This window comes from Hydractinia symbiolongicarpus, chromosome 11, assembly GCF_029227915.1.
Source record: "Hydractinia symbiolongicarpus strain clone_291-10 chromosome 11, HSymV2.1, whole genome shotgun sequence".
Lineage (NCBI taxonomy): Eukaryota > Metazoa > Cnidaria > Hydrozoa > Anthoathecata > Hydractiniidae > Hydractinia > Hydractinia symbiolongicarpus.
The window spans coordinates 16,908,532-16,934,731 of NC_079885.1; the positions used below are offsets into that span (position 1 = coordinate 16,908,532).

Below are 26,200 nucleotides of genomic sequence, written 5' to 3' on the forward strand. Positions count from 1 at the left end.
TTTAGTAGATCATCCACGTAAAAGGACTTCAGGATGCTTTCAACTGCTGCGGCATTCTCTTTGTCAAAATTGTCTCTTCCAGATCGTTTTAATGCATAGTTTGCACATGTCGGTGAATCCTTGGCGCCAAAAATGTGTACCGTCATTATGTCCTCCTTCCACAGAAATCTCAAGGAGTCTTTATAGGTCATCCACTTTCACTTGGAGAAACATTTCTTCTATATCAGCAGAAATTGCAATTGGGTACAGACGAAACCTCATTAAAACTCCAGTGAGGTTGAAGTCTGGACCACGTAGCAGAGCATCATGTAGACTGCGATCGTTGTGTTTTGATGCAGCATCGAATACCACTCTAATTTTTCTAGGCTTGTTTGGGTTGAAAACCGGATGATGAGGTAAATACCAGGTCTTATTGGTAGTATGACATATTTCCTCTAGAGTCATCTTTCTTGCGTATTCTTTTCTAATATATTTATTGAAGGTATCTTTATACAATTTATGCAGATTTGGGTTCTTCCTTAGTCTTTGAAGTAGGTGTCCAAACCTCTTTTCTGCTGTTGCACGATTGTTAGGAAGGATAACGCTCTCCTTCCAAAGCATAGGGACTTCGTACTTTCCGCAGTCAAATTTGGTCTGTAGATCAAGTTTATGCAGACAGATTTTATCTTCAATAGATGGCGCAGGATCCCTGTCGTTCACATTTTTAATTGAATCTTGTTCCTACATCCTTTGTACAGCGTCATGAATACTTTCCTTTGATTCCAGATGCAATTTATTTACGAAAGGATTGCCAATGCGGCCATGTGGTCCGAAAAGCGTCCAGCCAAATGCGGTTTTTATGGCTGATAACTTTGATCCAATTCCGGTTCTCACATCAAGCGGAAGTTTAATTACTTTAATGTGCTCGAAACGAGAGATATCCTCAGGATATATTTGTGCAGGCATGTGAAAGTGTGTTTTTGGAGCGATGTAGCATTGATCAATCTTTTCGTTTAAATCGTCTAGTGTAGATTTTGCATTCAGCATTGTCTCCTTTACTTTAATCTCATTACCAGTATCATTTATCGTACTGATTGATATTATTTTGCTTTTCGTCTTTAATTTCAGTTTTTCAGCAACATCTCGACTGAGAAGGGTACTTTGACTGCCAGAATCGAGAAGAGCGTACGTTGTTGTCCTAGTTGAGTCCAAACCAATTTACTTGACAGGTACTACAGCAAGAAAAACGGTTTCCTTTAATTGACTAGAGATCTGGGTTTCCCCTTGAAATGTTGGCTGATCTTTCTTCGGAGGTTCATTATCTTTCTTTTCACCAACAAAGTATTTATGCAGCGTTGTGTGGTGTCTTTCTGAGCATCCGGATTCGAAGCAGCTGTTTTTTGATGTGCATTTCGAGGTGAAATGGTCTTGTTTTAAACAGTTCTAGCACATCTTAAGTTTCTTTGCAGCCTGAAATCGTTTCTCTGGATCCATTTCCTTGTATGTTGGACATTTGAAAAATGGATGTTTTTCCTTGCATATCCGACAAACATTGTAGTCATTAGCCTTGCGATGGAGAGTTCCAGTCCATTGATTATCGTTTTGATCTTCTCCATCCCTTCTCCTATTACTTCGCTCCTTCTTCTGATCTTGGTCTGGAATTGTGTACAAGCTTCTACCAGGGAAGTCGTCAGGAAGGTATGATTCCTTCGATGCAAGGATTCTTTCTTGCAGCCAGGACTCTAAGTGAGTAAGGTTTGGTTCTTGACTTCTGCGGATTTTGAGACAATATTCCGCCCACTTCGGATGCAGGTATTGAGGTAGACGTTTACAAGCTTGGTGGAGAACGTCGGTGCTGTATAGGTCGGAGACATTTTTCAGCTTCTGCAACGTTATTAAACATTCACTTATGGTATAATACAAATCTGTTAAACCAACGGAATCTCTATTTACAATGGGTTTTCCATTGGTCATCTTTGATAGGACAGCATGAGCAATTCGTGATCTTTGCCCAAACATGTATTTTATTCTTTTCAGGGACATGACGTATCCCTCATAATCCTTTTTGAATCCCTGAATTGCGCGTCGTACTTCACCTTTTACATGTTGATTAAGGTAAACACATTTCTGTATTGTTGACAAATACTCTTGACTGTGAACTAATTCTTTGAAACTGGTGACAAAATCGACGTATTGCTGAGGGGATCCGTCAAACCAAGGTATTCTGATGCAAGGTAGTCCTTGTTGGACAAACCATGACGACAGCGAATCTTCTACCTTTGCGTCGGATGGTAATGGTGGTATCTTTACGTCTAGAAAATCAATCCATGAGTCCACCTGATTGTTTTCCAATGGCCATTGTCTTACTTGTGTTAAAACATTGGCAGTGTGGTATTAGGCTGAAAATTGGTCTTTATTTTGTATATTTAACAAAAGTGTAGTGTATTAAGGGCAATGCAGTCCAGGGTAAAGGTATGCATAATCCTAAGTACCCTTAAATCTTGATTTTGTGAGAAATTATGACCTGTAAGAAAGTCTATATTTAAAACTACAGATGTTTTTTTTCAAAATTTTAAAAATCGTATCATGTATATTTAGGTAGCTATTTAGATAATATTAATTCTATAAGTAAGGGTAAAAAAATTGGTGTCTATTGGTAGTCATTTGTTTGTGCCTAAAACAAAGTCCAATAAAACTTGTGAAAATAAATGTGACAGGCTGCTTTTAGGCAAATCTAATGGCATTAACATAAAATAAAATTTGTATTACAGTACTGGAAAAATGTTGTTTAACATCGCGCTTCGCGTATCGCGACGGTATTCTCGATCCACTATAGACGTAGACGTGTTTTTACTTTCAAATTGTATCTAGAGGGCTTCGCGATGCATTCGTCTCGATATCATTCTCGATGCTATCAAGGTCATCAACACTTTCTTATAATAGAACTACTTTAAAAATAAGAGTGTATTCAACAATGATCGCAGAGATTTAAATATAATTATACTTCCTTTGTGTTACATTTTTTTAACTTATGCAAACAATCTAGGGTAAATTTAAGAACGAAGAACGGCGATAGAAAATCTTCGTTAGATCGCATTTTAAAAGTTTTGGAACGAAAAACAGCGATAGAAAAGCATCGTTAGATCGCATTTTAAAAGTTTAAGAACGAAAAGCGGCGATAAAAATGCTTTTTTAGATCGTGTTTAAAAAATTTAAAAACAAAAACGGTGAGAGAAAAAAAAAACGTTAAAAAAGTAATGCACTAGAATTACTTTAATGAATACGAAAGTTAAAAATTTTATTATAATATACACTTATTTAAAATAAAAAAAAAGATAAAGCAGAGATGTGTTTGGAATAAAAAAAAACTTTCTCTTTATTCTCATTATCACCTACCATCGCGACACATCGATTTCATTTAGGACTGGACCTGATTAAAAATAATGACATCACATCGTGCAGAAAGTTTAGGCGAGCGCAGAGAACATTCATGTTAAGACCTATAGCTTACATTGAATCGCTTTTTGTATGTAATTTACGGTTAAATCTTTAAAAGATGGTTAGTTGCCTTGCGTTTCGATGTACCAATCGACCAGAGAAGTGTAAAGAAGTAAGTTTTCACAGAATCCCGTCTGTGAAAAAGAAAGAACTCAAACTAAAATGGCTAAACAGAATACGTCGTGCAGGTGATCTACCAAGCGATCAAAGTTTTTATATTTGGTTGGCGCACTTCACAGATAGTTCCATATTAAAATATTGCCACTTTGTAAAAATGCCATTTTAGCTGGTGAACGCGATCAAAGTTTTTCATTTCTTCTCATTTCATTATTTGTACTTTTATCCACAGAACGCAACCAAATAACGTTTTGTACATTTTTATATTAAATAAAAGAACATTATACCAATTTCCAATACAATCACCAACAAAAAAGTTTTATATCTTTCGTAGCGCTCAAGTTTCTATTCTTTGTTTTTCAAAAAAGAAGCTTTTTGATGGCAGGACTTGCCGAATATTTTCAGGGGGTAAATGTACCCATTTTCTTCAATCTTTGTTACTGTTTAAGGCTCCATGTAATGCTGATAATGCAGTTTCTAAAAAAGCTTTGTCAAAACAACCATTTATAAATCAGTAGCTTCTGCAACGCATTTATGACCTACCATAATCATAAGAATGATTTTTATTTATACTATATTAATACCCCCATTTTACCAACTTATCACGACCAGAACATTATTCGATCTTTCGATCACACATTTCAATGGTCCTCCATCACGGAGAAAATTCCAACGTTACATAAAATTTGTTTGCATTTGTGCCCAAAAAAGCGCGTGCGGAGGAAAAATATTGCTGAACTGTGAAATAAAAATAAATTGGCTTGTAAAGTAGGAAAGATTTTTTACTGAAGCGAATGATAAAGTTTTTTTGACGAAACGAGTGTTAAAAAAAGCGATTAAATATATTTTTTATTTCTTTAAAAAGAAAATATTTTGCTAAGAACGTTGCTTTGAGTCAGTAAAAGACAGCTCGTCACTTTGCATCATTATTAATTTCTCCCTTGTGAGACTCAAGAGGTTCGAAGTCGTGCGGCTGTAGCTTTGTAAAGTCTTTTTCATGAAGAGAATTATCCAATTCTATGTTTTCTAAGTTATAATCTTCGTCATTATTACAAGACGTCTTATCAACGAACAATGTAAACAGTACGTAAACAAATGTTTAGAAGGTGTGCTGCTGAGGTCACGGACTTTCTGCACGATGTGATGTATGCTCATTTATTCGAACCTAGTCCCCTCGACTTTACGCGACCTTACAAATTTATTTAAAATTGAAGATGTTTACAGACCGGATTAAGGTATAAATAAAGATTTTTAACGATTGTAAAAGGTTTTTTCTGACATTTATGCATTGTCTTATCAAAATAACATTTTTTTCACTGGAGTGCCCCTAAGAACCTTAAATCTAATTTTTTGAGAAAAAAAAGCTGAGCTACAACACCTAATAAATGTTTTTACAGTTTGATGTAAATGTGTGAACTGTGGAAACATTTTTGTAAAAACAGCATCATGTTTAACGTATGAATGTTTTTTCACCTTCTGAAAGAAGCTTCTAGACAGCTATCTGAGTTTGATTTATGCCAGAACTGTTACGAATAAACAATGCGATTACTAAGTACACTTGTTGAGCCAAAAATATGCTTATAATTAATGTATACTAAACAGTAAGATAAAAGCATATTAGTAGGGGAGTGTGATAATAACAAAACATGGCTTGGCAGCACATCATTTCTGCTTGAATAGCATATCTAGCTATAATATCTGGTATAATATCTAGTTATAACAAAAAACTGTCTAACCTTTAGCCACTAAATTTCAGTAATTTATTACATATTAGATTTTACAGTGGCGCCCTGTAAGCCAACACCTTTTAACGCTCTTTGATGCTCAGCACAGCTTAAAAATCAACTCCTGAACTTGTCGTTGTTAGACTGCATAACTTGTTATTTGTATTTCAAGTCACGTAAATTTTACTTTTTTTGTAGAACTTAGAACAAGAATTAAAAACATCAGGTTTTCTTGTTGTTTTTTCTCAACAAAATCGTTTTGAGTTTCTTCATCGCCGTGTATAGTACATGCATATTTGTTACCACTGTCCTCAAGTTTTGTCATTGCAGCTAAAAATAAAATAAACCCTGAATGTGACCTGCAAGCGTTTGCAGCATTTTCAAAACAAAAAACTAACAAAAATGCGAAATCAGAGTTAAAGAAGAAAACAAGCAGCATTGTTTATCAAGTTAGTCACAGGTAATTTTGCTACTGCATTGGTTTTTAAACCAATTAGCTTGATTTTGCAAGAATTTAAAAAATCAAGATATTTTGAAAATTGTAACAAACATTTTTTTTAATATGCGAGGTGAATTAAACTTTTATTGAAAATCCAAAACTTTAGAACTTTATTCTGGTATAAAAGGTGTTAAAAGACTATACAAAAATTTAAAGCCTGCTGCCGTTAAAAATGTCTATATTTTTTACAGCTTTTTGCTAAAGAAATGTAAGAAATTTTGTGGATAGTTGTTAACATAAAAGTTAAAAAATAGCTTAACAAAAAATTGCCACTTGGATATAGCTAAATTCGCCTGAAATTTACGAAGAATTTCTCTTTACAATCCATTTTACCCCTGTCTTTATATTTATTTTACTTGTCTTTCAATTTCCAAATATATTGATAGCTACCGACACTTCTATAACTAGCTGCATACACATTGGAATATTCATCACAACTCAACAACAAAATCTGAAGATAAAAAACTATGATATAAAAATATTGCAAATTACAAATCCTGTTGAGCTATGTACGCCGTGTGACGTCACAAAGCAACAAAGTATGTACGAACCGAGTTGGCTTTTGTTTGATAATGGCGACCACCGTTAATGTAATTATCGATTTTGGGGGACAAAATGTGGACACATAAAAATAAAAAATAAAAATTTTTTAATGCCATATTGTTTTCGTGATGCGTAAGATTGTATTAATTATAAAAACATTAGGTTTTTTCGTTAGTTCTCCTTTAACAGAAAAATTTAATTGAGGAACATTTCGAAAATCTCGCATGATAAAGTACTGTTTCAACTGCATTTAACTTTCCAACAATAGCTTCATGGAAATTGGCGACAAGTGTCAATCATAATCCTGATTGGCAACAACCTGATACTGGTGACAACTGGGAGGATGGTATGTCTTGTTGTTTTGTTTCTTTGAGTTGTTTCATTGTTTGTTTTTAAAAGTGAAGAATCTGGATCCACCGTGTTTCTAGGGCATTGCCTTTGATGATGAATATACTGCTCTGTAATAACGATTTGGGGACCAAGAAACCCTGGGAATAAGGATGTAATCTGGATATCAAATCCAATATGTAAGGTCTGTTTCGAGTTTTTATCAGCAAGGTTTAGAAACCCTGCGCTGTAAAGCAAACCAAAAACGTCTGTTATACTTGCTGCATGCTTGGTTGGTCCAAGTAGGTCTTTTTTGAATAAAAAAATAAGTTTTTTAATTAAAGAAACACGTAAAAGTAAAAACAAGCAATTTTTGTGAAGTTTTACAATAGCTTTCTAGGCAAACAAAGAACAAATAAACTACACACAAACAATTATTTTATTATGTCCTGATGAAAAATTTCTCTATTTCGAGTACAACTGTGGTCCATATGGACCATATGCAATAAATAAGTAAATACAGAGTTGTTTACTGGTGATTTTGTTATAGTTTGCTATGTGCGGGTTTCTGAATGTCTACCCTTTAAGCCTGTTTGAGTCTTGTATATGCATTCTTTTACATATATTGTGGGATAATCAATAGTAAACAAATTGATGAGGCTGCTCCTAGGAAAACACTGTCTCTGAAAAAGAAGTTGTGAAGAATATCTTGGCCTCTGATGATGATGAATATAGTTCTGCAAGTGATTGAAACTATGAAAAGAAAGAAAATGAGACCACGATGGCAGTAATATTTGTTGTTGACTTGAGTATGTCCACTTTAGCTACCACCGCTGATGAGCTTGCTAGCTACCCAGATGAAGATAATCAACTAGATTCCCCTTCATAAACGGACGAGTGTAGCAGTGTACTTATATTTAGAACGTTGAATCACTTTCCAATAAATCAATTTTTAGATAAGAGATAGGTTTATGAACTTAATAAACTAAAAAGTGTAATAGTTGGTTTCCGCACAGAAATCAAAAAAGCAAGTATCTGATATGGTGGAAGTTACTGTGTGATCTCTGTCAAACAATGTGGAGCATTTTGTTCTTACCAATACTTACCAATGATAGTCTAATCATTGTGATTCTTCTTATTGTATTTTGTATTCTTTCAGAAATAGATCACAATGCTCAAGAGTTCAGCATTAATGTAAGCAAAGGCATGCCATTGGCAATGTTGCCAAAATATGGTGCTGTTGCGACTGAGGGGGAGGAGGACTTCTGCGACCATGTAGATGATGAAAATGAATCAGAAGAAATAGAAGAAGTATATGAAGAATATGTAAATATTGACAGTACATTGTCATCTTCTGTGTTGAGAGAGGAGTTAATCCCTGAAAAACCATTAAACTGGAACGAGTAAGGTCATGTTATTGTTACTGTGGAAGAACTGGGTTAAAAGCCAACTCTTAATAGATGACCATATTTTTTCCGGAAAGTTTCGGTTGCAATGATTATTGGTTTACAAATTTTATTTTATTTTAGTATGAGCAAGACCCAGAAGAAGAATCATAAGAGAAAGTACGAGCGCCAGCAGCAAAGGATGGCAGAAGAGGGGGTCACTGAAGAACATTTTCAACCGTAATTTGTTTTGCATAATTTATTAACTCTGTGGTTGCTTCCTTTTAAGTTAAAAGATAGAAAATAAGACCTGGCTATACTTGGTTTGCAAAAAACAATTGATTTTTTTAAAGGGGATGTTTTAACAGGGACTACAAAACTAGCTGTCGATTTTTGACTTTAGTGACTTGCACTTGCACGAAAGTCGAGCTTATGGTGAGGAAAAAGTTCATGAGCAATGAAGACAAAAACAACATCTTAAAACATTTTGAATATCGCATACCCAAATACAACTGAAAAAGACAGAAAAGTACCTTCCAAATATTTGATATCAATAATTTATTTTATATAAAAACTATACCTTGCTTTTAAACCTTAGCTTTTAAATAAAAACATATTCAATTGATTAAATTTATTGAAATAAAAAGCCTTTTATCCAACTAAACACTCAGGTTCCCACAAGAGACATTTATGTACTACATTGTTACTTAGTCCAAAGATGAAATTGCTAAAGCAATGTGGAATAACTTTGGCATTAGTCGCAGACTTTTCCAAGGCTTTTCATACCGTCAATTATCCAAATCTTCTTAATTTATTAAACTACTTTGGTCTAGCCAACGAATTTTTACGTGCTATTCACAGTTATCTTGCTGAACGCGTACAATACGTCCAAATCAACCCCGAAGTCAATCTTCTTTGTAGTACCACAAGGCAGTACATTAGGCCATTCAACGTCTATGTATCTGACAGGTCTACCATTTTACAGAATCATACCCTACAATTCGCTGATGATACAACTATTTATATCTATTGTAAAGTGAAGTCAATAATGTCTCTGACAGAAAAACTTAAAAATGATCTCAATGTCATGAGAACTTGGTGACATGATAAAAACCTTCATTAAATCCATCCGTAACATCAAGGAGGTGTTAAAAAGAAGGAGAGAGAACTCTTTTATTTCTATTGAAATCATCCGTGGCTCATGTTTACTTTTCTCTATTGTTCTTACATCGAATTGTTAATCAGAATTTGAAATCTCACGCTTAAATTAATAAATTAGCCGTTATCTGTTGTTATTATTTGCATAAATTATGAGCTCGCGGCTATTTTTCTCTCAGTGATGCTTGTTAGTTGATAATTTTGTCGTTTTTGCATATCATAAACAAGCAAGAAGCGAAATGGTAGGCAAAGACGTTAGAAATATAATAGAATTGGAAGAAAAATCAAAAACATTATTGGAAAAGTTTTGAATTTAAACATGTTGAAAAAATATAAAGGAGAAGATATACAAAACCTTTCTGTAATTGAGCTTATGAGAGACACTTTAATTGATCAAGCCGGATCATACTTTCACGACATCTTGGAAATGAGAACTTATCAAAAATTCTCAAAGCTCAGATTATAAAAAAATAGTGTGACATCAAAGCAAAAGCATACGTCACTGCGATTATACAAGTAGTATAAAAAATTGCTTAAAACTTTTACCCAAATATACATAATTAGAACTAATAATTATTTTTTCCATGACAATGGAAAACATCACCGACATCACAGAGGGCTGCGACACCCTACCGAGAATTCGTCTACTTTGAGAGTTGAAAACACAATTTTATAAATAACTCCTCTTGACGAAACTGTACAAAAACGTTAATCAACCCTTTAACTAACATTTTCCCAGGAGGGGACATACGAAATAGTTTTTAAGTTGTAAAACTTTCCGAACTTCCAAGGCAGTTTTTCACACTTTGAAGGCACTTCACTCTTTCCGCGTCCTTATGAAAGTGGAAAAACAAACTTCACCCCCATTGAATCTTTTAGTTTAACTAAGCCACATGTTTTCCTCCTCTTCTGCATTGCTGTAAGTGTGATTTTAAGATTTATCTTTTCTCGTTAAAACACTCGTTTTCAATGCTGGTAGGTAAATATTGGGCCCAATCAGAGCCACGGATCGGTTGAAAGGGGCACCGACACAATAAAAAATTGAATAGAAAATTTAAAGGGACGCGGCAAGTTCTCTCTCCTTCTTTTCAAAACCTCCTTGGTAACATCCAGGTCAGTACATCACAAATGATCAATGAACACACACTTAAAAAACAAAATACATAATAAATTCAATGTAATTGAACGAAAAGAAACAAACTATTTGGGATAAAATTTAATAAAACATTTTATGGAAACCGCATATAAATGAAATTATAACTTAAGATTTGTTTGTCTGAGTTAAGACAACTGAAAAGATTGCTCCTTTCTGTGTAAGAAAAAGGAGAATGTATGGTTATGTCAAAAATAGATTATGGTTTTGTTATTTTTAAAAACTCTCCACAAATTTAGTAGCACGATAACAGAAACTCCAAAATACTGCTGCTTCTTTTGTTATCGGTGGCTGCTGTCGAGAGGAGCACGTGATTACGAGATTGCTGTGGATACCAATTAAAGAACCTTAGTACTAAACTCTACCAAAAGACAAACGTGGACAACTAAACAAAAGCTCGAGAAGGATACGTTTAAATTTCTGTCAGCTGAAACCTTCAACGAACTCTCCGTAATAATTTGAAAGAAAAAAAGTTTAATTATAATTAGCAATTCATAATAGTTTAATAAAGCACTTTCTAAACTTCTCCAAGACAAGTAGTTTTTCCTATTTTAAATTTGTCACCTTTTTTTACCTAGCTAGCTAGCTAGCTAGCTATTTTCTTTGGAAATTTTGTGCAGAAACATGCTAAATATTGCATATAGTTAAGGCAACACAATGATTCAACTTACATGTTTAAGAAATACAGTCCCTTGTCTCATCTCATCTCATCAAAACAAGCTTTTGATTTTACAATTATGTATTATATTTTGCAGACCGTCCGCCAAAAAAGAATCCTGAAAAATACTGAAGGATAATGTATTTATATTAAAAGAAAGACCATTTAAAAAGGTAGCAAACCATAAAAAATTATTGGCAGGTTGTCTGTTATGGTTACAATAAAGCGGGTATAATTTCTTGTGTCTCTCAACCTTCTGAGTGATCTAATTATTACACAATGTTATTTAGAATGTGCAAGAATGGAGAGTTACATCAATGACAGTGATCTTATTTGAGCCGTTCTATAATTCTTTTAATTTCTCCAGTGAATCGCAAGTTTCTTAAGGCTCAGGAAATCTCAGAAAAAATTCAATTTTTAGAATCAAACTACAGAAATGTAATTGCCCTTTTTCGATATAAAAATGATATTTTGTTTGTTTGTATATTTGTTTTGTTGTTAACGTGTACATCGTTACCTTTATAGGGAGACTGATCCTACGAAGTGGACAGAGGAGAAGAGAAAGGCGAAATTGAATGCCGTTAAGGCTGCCTATCCGGTATCTGTCAACAAAATGATGGGTTGGTTAAGTTTTTTTTAACTAGTCATTGTTTGAATAAAAAACATTCGTTTGTACACTGATTTGTGATAAAAAAAAAATATAAATTGGCATAATTTTTAAAGAGCTATCATGTTGTTGTTAATGCATGGCTGAACTCAATTCGTTTATTGACCATTTATAAACCCTAAACAAACCAATTTTAAGATTTTGGTTACAAATTTAGATCCTGATGGAGCAGAGCCTAGCCAGCTGTGTTTATCCTATTCTGTTTAGGTTTTTACTCAGCTGAGTGATTTTCATCCCAGCTAACATTATTGTTTGTTTTTGTGTTATCTTCACCAATCTGATATAGGTATTATTTCTTACAGTTAATTTTGTAACGACAGGCTGTAACTAGGCTGTGTTCGTGTTTAAACTGGCAGTTAACTTTAACTTATTTCGCACAATCCCTCTGTAAATATTGTAGCAAAATGGGTAAACAATAGGCATAGTCTGTGTTTTTTATTTAAGTTAAAGTTGGGATACAGTTATTTTTCGAAATGGAAATAACGCCTGAGAGGGCGTACTGCTGTAAGCACTTAACATGACTTTTCAACATGGTTTACCTGTACCAAGAAGTTTATTTTTTAACTTTTGCAGGAACTTATTATGCAAAATAAAAAACACTGGCGAACTGTTTTTTGTTATGAAAAGGTTAAACAGGTTGTAGCCTGTTTTTTCTTTAATTTAGCCAAAATTTGTAGAACGGTTTTTTCGGGAAAAACTGTCTTTGTGTATCGTTCTAAGCGCTCTGTTGGATTTGCGACAGACCCTATGATTTTATTTAAATGGAAAGGCTTAAGTTTGCTTATTCCGTAAAATAGATAATGGGTGAATGTTTTTGCTAGGATGGGGTTACAATAGACTATTTTTTATTGAAGAATACATGAAACACCTATTACCCAATTGTTTAAGTTCTATATGATAGCGGTTTGCTGGATTTAAATAGAATACGGTGTTGTTTATGATCGCGTTTTGATGATTTTAGGACAAAATACCATTTCGTTTAAGCTCCATATTATCGCGTTTAAATAAATAAAGAAACGTCCGGTTATTGAAATATAGTGATCGATAGCGCTTTTAAACAATCTGTTACATGTGACAACAAAAGTTACAATTGTATCTATCACCTGTTGCGTATTTTTCATAAAGAAACGTGTGAAACATCAAGATTAAAATTTATGCGCAAGTTTCCGTCTGCGAATTTTATGTTTAGTAGGTAAATTTGATATGCGAAAAATAGGAAATAACCTGCGAATAGCGATTCGCGATCCGTTAATTTGAACGGTATGGCCTATGTTAAGATTACTAGCTATATTTTTTAAACTACAAAAAAAAATTAAATAATTCTCTAAAAGTTTCCAAGTTGCTGCCTCTACAGGTACAGGGATTTAATGCTTATCATATAAAGTACCCCGAGTTAAATTCTGCTCCACTTGACTATTAAAACGTTGTCTTGGTTCTGCTGTTCCGAATCTGTGTCACAAAGTTACTTTTCATGCATGTAAAAGCAAAATAGTTGAACAGCGGTTCTACTTTTTACTTTCACACTGTGATAAAAATATTACCAATTCATTTTTAAGAAAAAAACAGACATTGTTGAAGAGCTCAGCATATCCAAATCATTAATATTTTAGTTTTGTCTTCATATTCATAAATCTTGTACCTTTTAACCTAAAATGCAGAGATGTAGTAAGCAAAAATTATAAACAAATTTCAATGAAATATGATTTTACTAAGCGCTCCACACAGTTTACCTGCACTAAGCGCTCCACACCTGTACTGAGCGATCCACACAGTTTACCTGTACTTAGCACTCCACACAGTTTACCTGTACTAAGCCCCCTTACACAGTTTTCCTGTACTGAACCGCTCAACCTAGCGTTCAACGCCAAGTTACGGATCTAGTCTGTATAATAATAGCCGTATTTTGTCTTGTGTTCAAAATGGTTGTACAACAGGCAAATTCCTGTGGCTTTTTCCGTGGGCTAGTCTCTTTGTAATGATGGAGAAGTTAAACATTACATTTAAGTTTTTGTTTCAGTAAATATTGTACTTACGATACTTATAGTTATTTCTTCTCTATGGCGCAGTCCGAAAAAGGCCTAATTTTAAGGGGAAAACGCAGCCATAGAAAATATCCAGGTAAAATGAAGTTTGGCAATACAAAAGGAGTAACTTGAAGGCTTATAAATAAACGTATAAATAACCCATTAATTTTAATTAATCTAAAGACAAATTTGAGCGTCTTTTATTTTTATTTCCACAATGAATGCCTAACGCAAAACAATTCTTAACAAAATATCAACCCTTAGTACGCATTGTTTGATGTTTAGCTACACAATTTGATTTCACAAGTCTGCTCAACATAGTTTGCCAGAAGACACGGTTAAATTTGCCAACCTACAAAGAGTGTGCACCAGGAAGCCAAGGCGGATTTGCATACGAGTGTCGGATTCGAGATAAAACGTATGTTGGATTGGACTACTGTTCCACAAAGAAGGACGCCAAACACTCATGCGCCAAATGGGCGTTGCTTTCGATGGATATTTCAGGATTGGGTAGGATGGCTATTTCTTAGTGTGTCTTTTAATACATATGTCGGAATTATTAATAAAACTTAATGGTCTGTAGTAAATAATTATCTGTGAGCTCCATAAGGGGTATCAACATAGTCGAAGCCATATGGCAATATTCAGAACAGATCTCACAGTTTGATTTCCACCCTTTTTTATTCAAAATGTGAAGTTGGTAAAAGTCTCGCAACATATTTTAATTATTTCAATAATCGAGGCAAATTTTGGTATAGATCTGGTTATCCAAAACTAACTGTGTTAAGCATGGCCTTTAAAACTTTAAAACATCACCTGTTAAAATTTAACTTTTTAAAGTAGCTAGCTTTTTAAACACCTGTATTGGAGCAAGGCCACAGTTCAATCTATGACCGGGTAATGATAGACTTGTCCAGTTCGTGGAGTTTGTAAACAAATCCTAGAGGTTTTTTAGATACAAAATTGTTTGAATGTGAGGTGACATCTGCAACCAGGTTTCACTTTTTTATTTACGATTAATGCACCAGCATATTCTGTGAAATAAAAAGGCTGGATGACTGTTTTAACTACACCCTATCCAAAGGCGTTATATTCAGGGCAGAAATGAACTTGCTTTCAATATCTTGGCAACCACTTGACCTAAGCGAACAAAATGATCTTGTACAACGTTAAAACAGAGAAAAAAATAACAATCTGCAAGTGCCAAAAGACAGCGGTTTAAAAAAAAGGAATTTTTGTTTAAAACGGTATGTTTTACATAAAACACAACTCATTGTAAATTCAATAATAATTTAATGACTTGAAACTTTTATAAAATGGAAAATGAAATCGAAACTTTTCTACTATTATCACAGTTCCGGAGTTCCTGATTATGGCCGTTTTGAAAACGCCGATAAACAATTTTTGACTGTATATCAATTTTAATAAAAATACATGCACAGAAAACATTAAGAGCAATTCTCATGATTAAAATAAGTCACATGAGGTCTAAATAGAATTTGTGTCATCCTATTTGTTAAAGGGGCTACGGAACGGCTGTTGGTTTTCGACATTAGTGACTTACACGAAATTCGAGCTATTGGCGGCGAGAAACAAAAATGGCTTTTTTTCCGGCATGTATGTAATTTACTCAAACATATAGATATATCTAGAATTTTTATCTTCTCCAGTTTTGTGGCGCCGTAGATTAGTGGTTATAGCTCTCGTACTCTGTGCGGGAGACCGGGGTTCGATTCCTCTTGACGGCGATTTAACATGGGCGAGTGAATGTTACCATAGCCCCCGGTTAACCCAAGCCATGTGAGGGAAATTAGGGAGATGGCTCCATGTGTGGGCCGTTGTATGTTGCCAGGAATTGTCTAGTAGAGCGCGGGCCCTTATTGGGTCTGCGTAGCGCAAAATGAGCATTAAATACTCTAGGACTCTCCATCTAAGCCATGGTCCCTCCTGGAAATAATAGACAGGGTATATCCCTCGATATTAGTGAGGCTAGCCATGTAAAATATCACATCTATCTATCTATCGATCTAAAAAGCTGCTGCAACATCAACCATATTTTTATATCTTTTTCAGATATTTTGATTAGGTTTTTATGAAATTTTCTAACTCAAAATTTGCATTAATTTTCCATGAAACTCAACGTTTGCATTGTTTCAAATCCCAGAATAAAAATAGATAATTTAATGGGGCGCCAGTTAGTATTAAAACATTAATGCTGTGGTAAAGTAGCTGGTTCACCTTTGTTATTCGTGAAAATATCTTGGTTGATTCGCGATAAATTTATGCTTGCGTTAGCCACAAAGTGACCACAATTTTTTGCTGCAATATCTCTTGCTTATTTGTACTTTTGATTTTTCGCAATTTTGCCGTGATTATAATCTTTCCATTTGCACTCATATTTTCAGATTTTCGTTCAAATTCAAAAGTTTCGTGTTTTCTAAAAACATTTTTATACTTTCTGTATTTTATTTATAGATGGATCGAGTCACACTAGAGCAAAGCCTATTCATCCATCGCTACGCGCTCATTCTGCAAAATTACGCGAAGACGATGAACTTGGTCGACTAATGACTGCGGGAACGTATTCTCAGAAGAAAGCAACCGTTTCTCCATTACGAAGACCCCAAATCCAAAACCAGGCAAGTTGTAACTATATTTTTGCACTATGCTTTTCAACTTACTATCAATAAGGCCTGTGGAAAAAATTCACTTGGAGAACAATGAAAAAGAGAACCATCAGTTGAATTTTGATGCAAGGACCCGTCAAGACACAAAAAAATCTTTTTTCAGAAATTTGTTTACCTGTTGCCTCTATTGCCAGACCTTGAAATGCTGATCAAAATGATGTATATGAACATGTACATTTAACGAACAGATGAGGGGATATGAGAGTTTAAAAAAGACCCGCCAAACCCCCCCCCCCAAAAAAAAAAAAAAAATTTTTTACAAAATTTGTATACCTGTTGCTTTCATTGTATAGGTCTTAAAATGTTGATCAAGAAAATGTATAGGATCATGTACTTATGACAAACGGTTACGGAAATATTGTGGTTTAAAGGTTTTTTGATGACATCATAAACCCGTCCATTCCGAAACGGATTCAGGGACCCAGGTTAAGGAAACTTACCCAAATTGGTCCCAGGTGGTCTTTAGTTACCTACGCGGTTGAAAATGACTGGCGTCACCACCTCGTTTCCAAGTTATTTGATCTGAAAGTTTTAAGTGCACTGTATTCATCATAACCATAAAATGAATTTACATACCTTATTCCATAAAATTAACAAATCATGAAATTAACACGGTTTTTCAAAATTCGCGTTAATTTAATGACTGTTAATTAAATGCAGTGTTAATTTAACGACTGTTAATTTCATGACTCTTTAATTATAATACTGTTAATTTGGTAACTTTTTTACAATATAAAGAAGCCTAAAAAACATAAAAATTTTTTTACTATTTCCTCCTCGTCGGACGATAGCTCAACGGTGTTCTGTTTTTCAGCGATCTTTTTTAAAATAGCTTTTGTATAATCGTCATACTCTGATCCAAGTGGAAAATTAACTAAAAGCACCTTTTCTTTAAATTTTTAACATTGTCTTTCCAAACAACGAAAACTTTTATTTCGATTTCCAAACCGCCTTGTAATAGAGAAGGCCGCTTCACCACCGTGGATTCAACTGTTGCCGTAATTTTTGCTTTGTGTGATTCGCATATTCTCAAATTTGCGCTTATTAAATGCATTTTTGAAACCAACCTTGCTCAACCGCGTTAATTAAATGCCTTTTTTAAAATAATTTCATTAAACCGCGTTAATTTTATGACCGTTAATTTAATTCGCGTTAATGTCTCGACTCGTTAATTTCATGGAATAAGGTAATGCGTGCACAAAATCAATATGTTTTGTCATATATATATATATATATATATTTCTGCCTTACGTCTTGGTCAATAGCCAATGTGCATGTTTCTTTCCAAGGAAGGCCATGCTCTTCCCTAATTTGTTTCTTCATCATGAAAAGCCATGTCGAAATAGGTCTTCTACGTGGTCTTTCATAATGTTCTTCAGCATAGGCAAGGGCTATTTTGACAGGCGTGTTGTCCGGAAATATAGTAAAAATTAACACACACTTTAAATTTTACAAAAATCGTTCATCTTGTTATATTACATGTGACTACCTTGTAATGTTTACAGAAAATGTGAGAAAAGTGATACTCTATGCTGGGTATAAAAATGTCCTTACACTATCCTAAAAGTTCAATAAGCCGTTTCGGCAAGAAGTTATACGGCGCATTACGGAATGATTACAATCCTCTACGGAGGAGTATTTGCCTTAGTTCTCCAATTGTGCAGGAAATTTGCGTACGATATTAATAATTAATTATTTTCAACTGGAACAGCAAAAGACAAAAAAGAAAAATATGAAAGTAGAAAAATGAGTTTATGTTTGTAAACACTGATTTTATGAAATCTGAATGAAACCAAAAAATCGATAAAAACAATTATCTTTGATTTATTTTATTTTTTAAAAAGAATTTTAGCCTGTTGGAACTCTTGGTGAGCAAATAGTTCTCAACACTGAAAAACTTATAACTCTTACGTACCGCTACACTAGACTGGTATCCTTCCGTGCTTCACTAGTCTCGGTAGTAAAAACGGCGACAAAATAGCCAGTTTTAAAGTTCTTACATAATTCGTGCTCAAAACAATTTGACTACTAAGGTAGCTATAAATAGCTATAAATAGCTCAAAAAAAAAAAGAATAACAACATAGCTCATACGTTAGCAGCTAGCTAATAGAGCTTGAAGCTAACATTAGCTACAGTAGCTAGGACACCCAGTTAAATATAGTTAAACTGGGGAGACGTATAGCTAGGTATACATATAAAAAGAAACAATAGTAATGTAAAAATTATGACATTTGCAGATTTCAACAAACCAAAATTTCCTCTTTCTCTAGCAATTTTTTGGTATCCAGCTAACAGCTTAGTGCAGCATTTTGAATTTTAGGTTAAATATATTAGTTACGCACCAGGGGACACATTAATTATGCAAAAAAATAGAAACGAAAATACTAGCTTTTTATTTTTTAAAAAACGCGGTGAAATATAAAACTTTAAGAATTAAAGTTACAATAGATTTTTTTGAGAATGCGATTCTCTTTGACAATTTTAGGTGTGCTACATAAAAAAGTAACACGTAGCTCCGACTTTTCTTTCTTTCTCATATATTATTTTTTGAACTACTTTACCTTTTCATTTTTGCACTTTCTGCAAGATGAATGGACCGTTCTTTTGTTGTTTTTTGTGTGTCGATGGTAACCCTGTTCAATATTATATGCTTTTTTAAATCATTTTACTTTTTTTACTTAGAATTTTCTGGCTTTTAATATCTTCACTTTAATGACTAAGGGATCGTCGAAAAAAAGGCATTTTTATGCGCTTTTATAGTTCGCCTTTTTTTTCTAGAACTTTGTCGAGATATTGTTATGTTTGTTTGTGTTTACGCCAAGGGAACTTTCTATTTGTATGCCGTCCTGTTTGAAAGTGCATATTTGAGCGAATTATGTCGCTTATTTTGTATCACGTGGTTTATATGACAGCTGCGAAACAAATGTAAACAAAACAAACAAACTCGAAAAACTCGCGCATTTGTGTGGTAAAAATATCACCTTTGTAAAAGTCACAGACAGACAAACAGTGCTGGTGGTTCCCATATGCCGTACGGACGGACTTTATTTTGCGGCTCGTTATTTTGTACGACCACGACTTGCATTGCAAACAGATAGACTAACGACTGCTCGTGGAAAAATTCCACCGAATTTCGCCGGCCACAACAAAAAAGTTAATAAAAGTATATTGCATTTGCTGTTTCTGTGTGTGTTGTTAATCACCTGTAAAAGCGTATTGTTTAGAATTTTGTATAACTTCAGACTCAGACGCAATCATCTTCAAATCTAACTTATGAACAAACTGGACAACCTCAACAACAGCAGTGGCAGCAGCATTCACCACTACCACCACCACAACAACAACAACAACAACAAAATGGAGTGCAACCATGGCAACAATCTGGCGTAGTTGGAAACAGAGTCACTGGAGCTTCCATACTGAGTAACAACATGCAGTATATGAATTTGGATAATATTAAGGTTAATGTCCTTCCTTCCTTTCTTCCTTCAAATCATCACGTTTTGAAGTTATGTGGTTAATATAGCGAACCAACCGATCATAGCTCAGTTAGTATAAATCTATTCTTTCACGATTTTAGGAATTCCAAGGTTTAGAAGCATGGACGACTGTAACAAAGAAAGGTATGGGATGTTTTTGAAGTCTAGCTAGTTTAGAAAATCTAAAATAATGATACTACCAGCCGAATTCCCGTGGAAGAATCCACTGTATTTCTCATTTAATCCATGTAATAGATATACATGCATCAAAAACAAACTATACGGCAGTGTGAATCTAACAATCTGCATTATTATATAAGTGGCTAACAAAATTGAAGGTGTCTAACAACTGCAGTATATTTGTGACCTTTAAACAATAAAGCTACTGAAATACTCCCTATATATATATATATATATATATATATATATATATATATATATATATATATATATATATATATATTATATATATATATATATATATATATAAATCAAAGTTTGCAAAATTTAATTATTTTGGTATATCTATTCCATATGCCCTCTAAAAGAATATTTTAATCCAAAATGTCAAAGAAAAACAGTTTGCAACAAAAATCAGTTACTTCGATTATGCATACACTCTTTCCCCCACAAAAGCTTCACAAAGTGTAAAAAAAGAATATTTATAGGGAGTACTTCTGATTCAACAAAAATCAGTTCTTTTGACATTTTGTATGTTGTCCTTACCCATTAAATCTTACACACAATTTCAAAAAGCTCTTATTTGGAATGCATTAAATTTAAATCAAGAAGAATCACTCATTTCTCTATGTTGCACACAGTCCTCCCCTGGTAAAAATTTATACAAAATATAGAAAAACACAGCTTTCAAGATGTAAAATCTAATTCTTCTTCTGTGTATGGTCCTTCCTCACAAAATTAACATGAAATGTCAGAAAAAGTTAAAACGACAAAAATCAGTTTTATCAGTATATGTCATGTCATTGTCTTTCACAAAATGTTCACCTTAAAGTTTCACTGGCCACAGCCTTTAAATTAAAAGCGACTAAGATCAGGTATTTCGGTCTATTTCATACCATCCTGTCCCAAAGAAGTGTATATAAAATGTGAAAATTGAGCGTTAAACCATAGATTTGCAAAATTCTGTTATTTTAATATGCATATTCTATATGCCTTCTACAACAATAAGTTAATCCAAAATGTCAAAAAGAAAAAATAGCTTACGAAGAGTATAAAATCAAAATCAACAAAGTAGCTCTTTTAGTGTATCAAATATAAGCCATACGCACAAAAGTTTACACTAAATGTAAAGAAAATGTAATTCTAAATGAACAAAAGTCAGTTCTTTCAGCATGCTGATTATATCTTTTCCCACAACCTGTTAAAACTTTAAACTTTAAAATGCCCGCCACAAGTCAAAGAATTGATACCCTTTAAAAACGACTTACTAGAGATGATCAAAAACGTTAAGGTCTAGTACGTACGTAACAACTTCCAAGATAGACTAAACAATGATTTGAAAAAAATCCGTAGGTCTAATAAAACACTAACAGCCGCAGATAAAACTTCAAACATGTATAGGCTAACCAACAAAAAAACAAACAGCAATATTCACAAGCAGGTCATAAACAAAGGCAAAGTTATTCTAAAAGGAGACAATGTTATCGACAGATTAAAAATAAATTCTAAAACTAACTGTTTTATCACTTTGAAAGATCACAAAGAGAATTTTGAAAATAACACGACTGTACGGTTAATTAATCCGTCGAAAAATGAACTTGGACGTATAAGCAAGGAAATCCTTGAAATCATTAACAAGAAATTGGCCACAACGTTACTTGTGGTGAAAGTGCTGCTCCGAATGATGTGATGCAAATGATGTGATGCAAATGATGTTATACAAGATGTTTCATCAACATAATTTTTGCAAGAATCACAATTTTTGTTGCACTTTATATAACCAGATGACGTATTTGCGGTAAGATCAGGTTTCATATTGTATGGATCGCTACGTAGTAAAAGATATCTCAGGTTTCGTTCCCTTTTATTCGCCACTATTATTGAGCCTTTGGGAAAAAGTTTGTTAAGCTCAGGTTGTTGTTGTAGAAGTGGTAAATTGCGCTTGATTATTGAGCTAATATCTTGTCCCCTTGGATTGAAACAGGCGGTGAAAATGACTGGATTTTTTTCAGAACGTTTCGTCATCTTTTTTCTTGCTTCAGTTCGTGTCATTTGTGAAACCATCTGAAGTGAATGATCCATACATTTACTCTTGTAGCCCCTTTGTTTGAGATACGATGTATATTCCTTAGCCTTTTTCTGATAATTTTCGTCACTACTACATATTCGTCGAAGTCTCAATGCCACACCTTTAGGAATGCCTTTAATAGATGATTTATTATAGCATGATGTAGCATGAAGATACAAGTGTGAATCAGTAGGTTTGCTATACACAGTGGTAGAAATAAGATTATTGCTCAACTTTAATTGTAGATCCAAGAAACACAAGTCATTACGGCCTATTTCCATGGTAAATTTTGAATCTTCATTATATGAATTTAAAAACGTAAAAAATTCATTTAACCTTTCTTTTGAGCCACACCGGAGTGACAAACAGTCATCACGATACCGACCATAGTGTAACATTTCAGGATAAGTAGATTTCATGGATTCAAAAACTGCATCATCATGTTTGGCTGGACATAGCGAATGCAGCATGAGCGTCAAGTCTAAAGCATTTTTATTCAAAATTTACTCTTGGCTATTCCAGTTTAGAAAATCGTGCCTAAAACAAGCAAATAATTTGTGTAAGAAGAAAAAAGTCTAAAATATGAGACAAACATGCAGGGTACCAATTAGTATTAGTAGAACTGCCACCAAGCTTAGTATTAGCTGATAATTCAACGAACCTAATTAATTAATCTTCAAAATTACAAACCGAGTCTCAAAAATTGGTGTTTGTTTACGTGGCAAGATCGTTGTTCACGCGAGTTTTTGGCCCAATAATGGACATGTTGAGCTACAGACAAATTTCCTGTCTAAACCAAAAAAGATAAATTTGGAAAAATGAGGAGACTTTACGAATTGTATGTACATCAAAGTGTGCAAAACGTTCGAAGTTTGTCAGTATAAGTGAAGTTTTGTTGTTGTATGTGGTGTTGCAGTTAACCCAAATCAGAAGGTAATTTTAAATTACATAGCTGATTTGGAAAAAAACTTTCCGGATTCGCTGCACAATTGCAAAAGGGTATGAAAGGTAAAATTCCCGCTAATTTCATTTCTGCTTATCTAAAGAGAAAATTTCCTGATAATATATCATATGGTAAAGAAAGAATCGATATAATGCAAAACGTTACTGTTAAGTTAATTCATTTGATTTGATCCCGATTAAGCCAAAAACTTTGCTGTACTGCCAAACATTTTATGGAAAGAAATTTTAACTTCGTATAATTATAACATATATTCCTGTTGCATATGATGTTTACAATTTGCGTATTTTGTGATGTTAATTTTTATGGCTTCGATTATATTTATTCTAAGCTTTAGAAATTTGTTTTGTATGTTTCTATATGCAATAAAACTAATTTTACAATCAATGCTCACACTCTGCATACTAAGCATGTCACACTACTCCGTACTCTGACCATGTGACACTACTCCGTACTCTGACCATGTGACACTCCGTATACTAAGTCTGACACACTCCGTATACTAAGCATGTCACACTTCGTATAGTATACTTCGTATATGAAGCATGTCACACTTCGTATAGTATACTTCGTATATGAAGCATATCACACTCCGTATGGCATACACCTTATACCACATTTTGCATACTCTGCATAGCAAACTCTACATAACATGCTCTCAGTATCTCACAATCTGTTGCCATAATCCGTTTGCTGCAATCAAAAACTAATGTTCACACGCTTCGTATAGCTACAATATACTTCGTATGTTTACGATGGATAAAAAAATAGGACAAAGATGTGTTTGTCTTTTTAATTTGATCTTCATGGTGATTATTTTTTATTTTTTTCGGAAGTAGTTTTAAAAAAGTCATATATTGCAATATTTCACTTTGAGAACATTCGTTGGCAGACTCCGTATAGCTAAACCAAACTCCGTATAGCAGCTATACGGAGTATTACTCTGTATAGAAACCACGCTCCGTACGTCACATATGTATATACATATAAGACACAGAAATTGGAGAGGCAATGCACAACTGCGTAGACAATGAATAAAAAATGTTTATTTTAATAAATAAAATAAATCTTAAATTTTCGTTCGTCAGAAAATAAATAAATGATTAAAAACCCATGTAAATGCTGCAACAAAATCAGGAAATGTGAAAAAGCTACGTAAATTTTTACCATAATGCTAAAAACCTCTGTAAAGTAAGAGTTAAAAAAAAACACAGGATTTTCGGTGTTAAAAAGTTTTAACTTTTCTTAAATAACACGTAATGTCATAAAAAAACATTTGAGTCAGAACATCTAGAACACCAAAAATCACTACACTTAAGCTACCAGACTTCCCACCTGTTAAATAAGAATCCTTTTGTCATATTGCATGCAACCGATGTAATTTTAGTCACAGGTTAGCCAGGTACTGGGGAGCTTTAGTTTAAAGGTAACAGCAGGTAATAGCTGGTTAGTTAAATATAAACTGGAGACTTAGTATAAAAAAAATGGCTACATATATATAAATTAGATAGCAATTGTACTTCCTAGCTAGCTAGTTGTTGTTGGTGGCTGGCTTTATGGTGCTAGCTAAGAAACCTGTCTCGCATCAATAATATCGAGAAAAACATAAACAAACCTTACAGTAACCTTGCTATGACTAATTTATATAACTATGCTCTTCTTCAAATGTTTTCCTAAAAAATTATTTTGAAGGAAAGAGTAGAAAATACTCAAAAAGAACAGCCATCTTTTTTGTGAACACAATTTCCGTTTCTTTATGCTGGGAACTTCATTAACAATCCGTGTAGTCTGAGAATATCTAAGCCCGTTATTTCATATGTAGCATATACCTCTATATGTATTCCTGTATAGGTATTTTGTCATATGGTATATATATTTATATCGTACATTGTGACGCTTATATAATTATAACTTATGTGATTTCTATGAAGTAACAGTCTATATTTACCATAACTATTATGGTAAGCTTTTAACGTAACGCCACGCTTTAGGGGGGCAATGCATGAGCCGTAAGAAAGTTACAGGTAATTTTTTGTCCTTGGCCTCCCTGTGCACACACACGCACACACACACACACACACAAGGCGTATTAATATATAGACTAGCCGAATTCCCGTGGAAGAATCCATTGTATTCCTCATTTAATTTATAGAACAGATATACCCTCAAAAAGCAAAGAAGACAGCAGTGCGAATTTTACAATCTGCATGATTATATAAATGACCAAAAAATTGAAGGTGTCCAACAACTGCAGTATATATGAGAAATTTAAAATCTAAATCTACTAAAATACTTGCTCTGACCCTCTGACAATGCGAAAATTATTCGGAAAGAAGTTTACCAAAGCATTTCAAAATACATCTCACTAAATGTCGACATGAAATGCGTGTAATGGATACCAAACAAAAACATAGAGCATGGTAATTTGATTTTTTAAAACTCACAACCCAACCTCGGCCCTTCGTCTCTTTTTTATAACGGCACGGAAAAAGAAAGAAAAAGCCCTGGGATCGAGGTTGCTCACAGTCTGCGTGGCTTTATATTTATACTCGTTGAAGCCAAACCGTTGAAAATATAAGCAGGTGCAACAAAAAAAAAAGAAAAATGCAAAATAACAAAATCAAAGGCGTCTAACAACCGTTACTTAGAAAGCGAAATCTGCTTAAAATTATACTTGCCTTGCCAACCAGGGAAAAAAGTATATCAGACATTTAAAAACCGACATATTTTGCCAAGTTATACAAAAAAAGTTATTACAAAATTTCCACACTGTACAGTTTGTAACACGTCATACAAAATCAGCTATTCAGTCTATTGCATACGGTAAACCTTCCAAAGCTATACTCAAAATATAAGAACTTGATAGTTGGAAACTCATAAAAGAGAAATATAAAAACTTGAATCATTTGGTACATTGTATATCTACGGAAATATTTCAATCCAAAGTATTAAAAGTACAGTTTGCCTTACAGACCAAAACTTTTAATCAAGAAAATCACGCATAAAATCAAAGATAACAATGTAGCGTTTTCGAATTTAAGAATCGTAACGTAACAGATGTAAACAATGATTTAAATGTTTTAAGTCCAGGT

General features: G+C 33.7%; 1 protein-coding gene across 3 annotated transcripts in view; it reads left to right on the top strand.

Moving 5' to 3' along the window:
* Positions 1–26,200, top strand: part of LOC130614738 (uncharacterized) — a 47,134-nt gene that overhangs the window by 13,435 nt on the left and 7,499 nt on the right. For all 3 annotated transcript variants that reach the window (XM_057436180.1, XM_057436182.1, XM_057436181.1), the window contains exons 5-12: positions 6,629–6,706; positions 7,847–8,090; positions 8,217–8,312; positions 11,567–11,661; positions 14,018–14,242; positions 16,208–16,371; positions 19,663–19,881; positions 20,001–20,043. In XM_057436180.1, the coding sequence (XP_057292163.1) occupies positions 6,629–6,706; positions 7,847–8,090; positions 8,217–8,312; positions 11,567–11,661; positions 14,018–14,242; positions 16,208–16,371; positions 19,663–19,881; positions 20,001–20,043 (1,164 nt within the window). The remainder of the gene's footprint in view (positions 1–6,628; positions 6,707–7,846; positions 8,091–8,216; positions 8,313–11,566; positions 11,662–14,017; positions 14,243–16,207; positions 16,372–19,662; positions 19,882–20,000; positions 20,044–26,200) is intronic.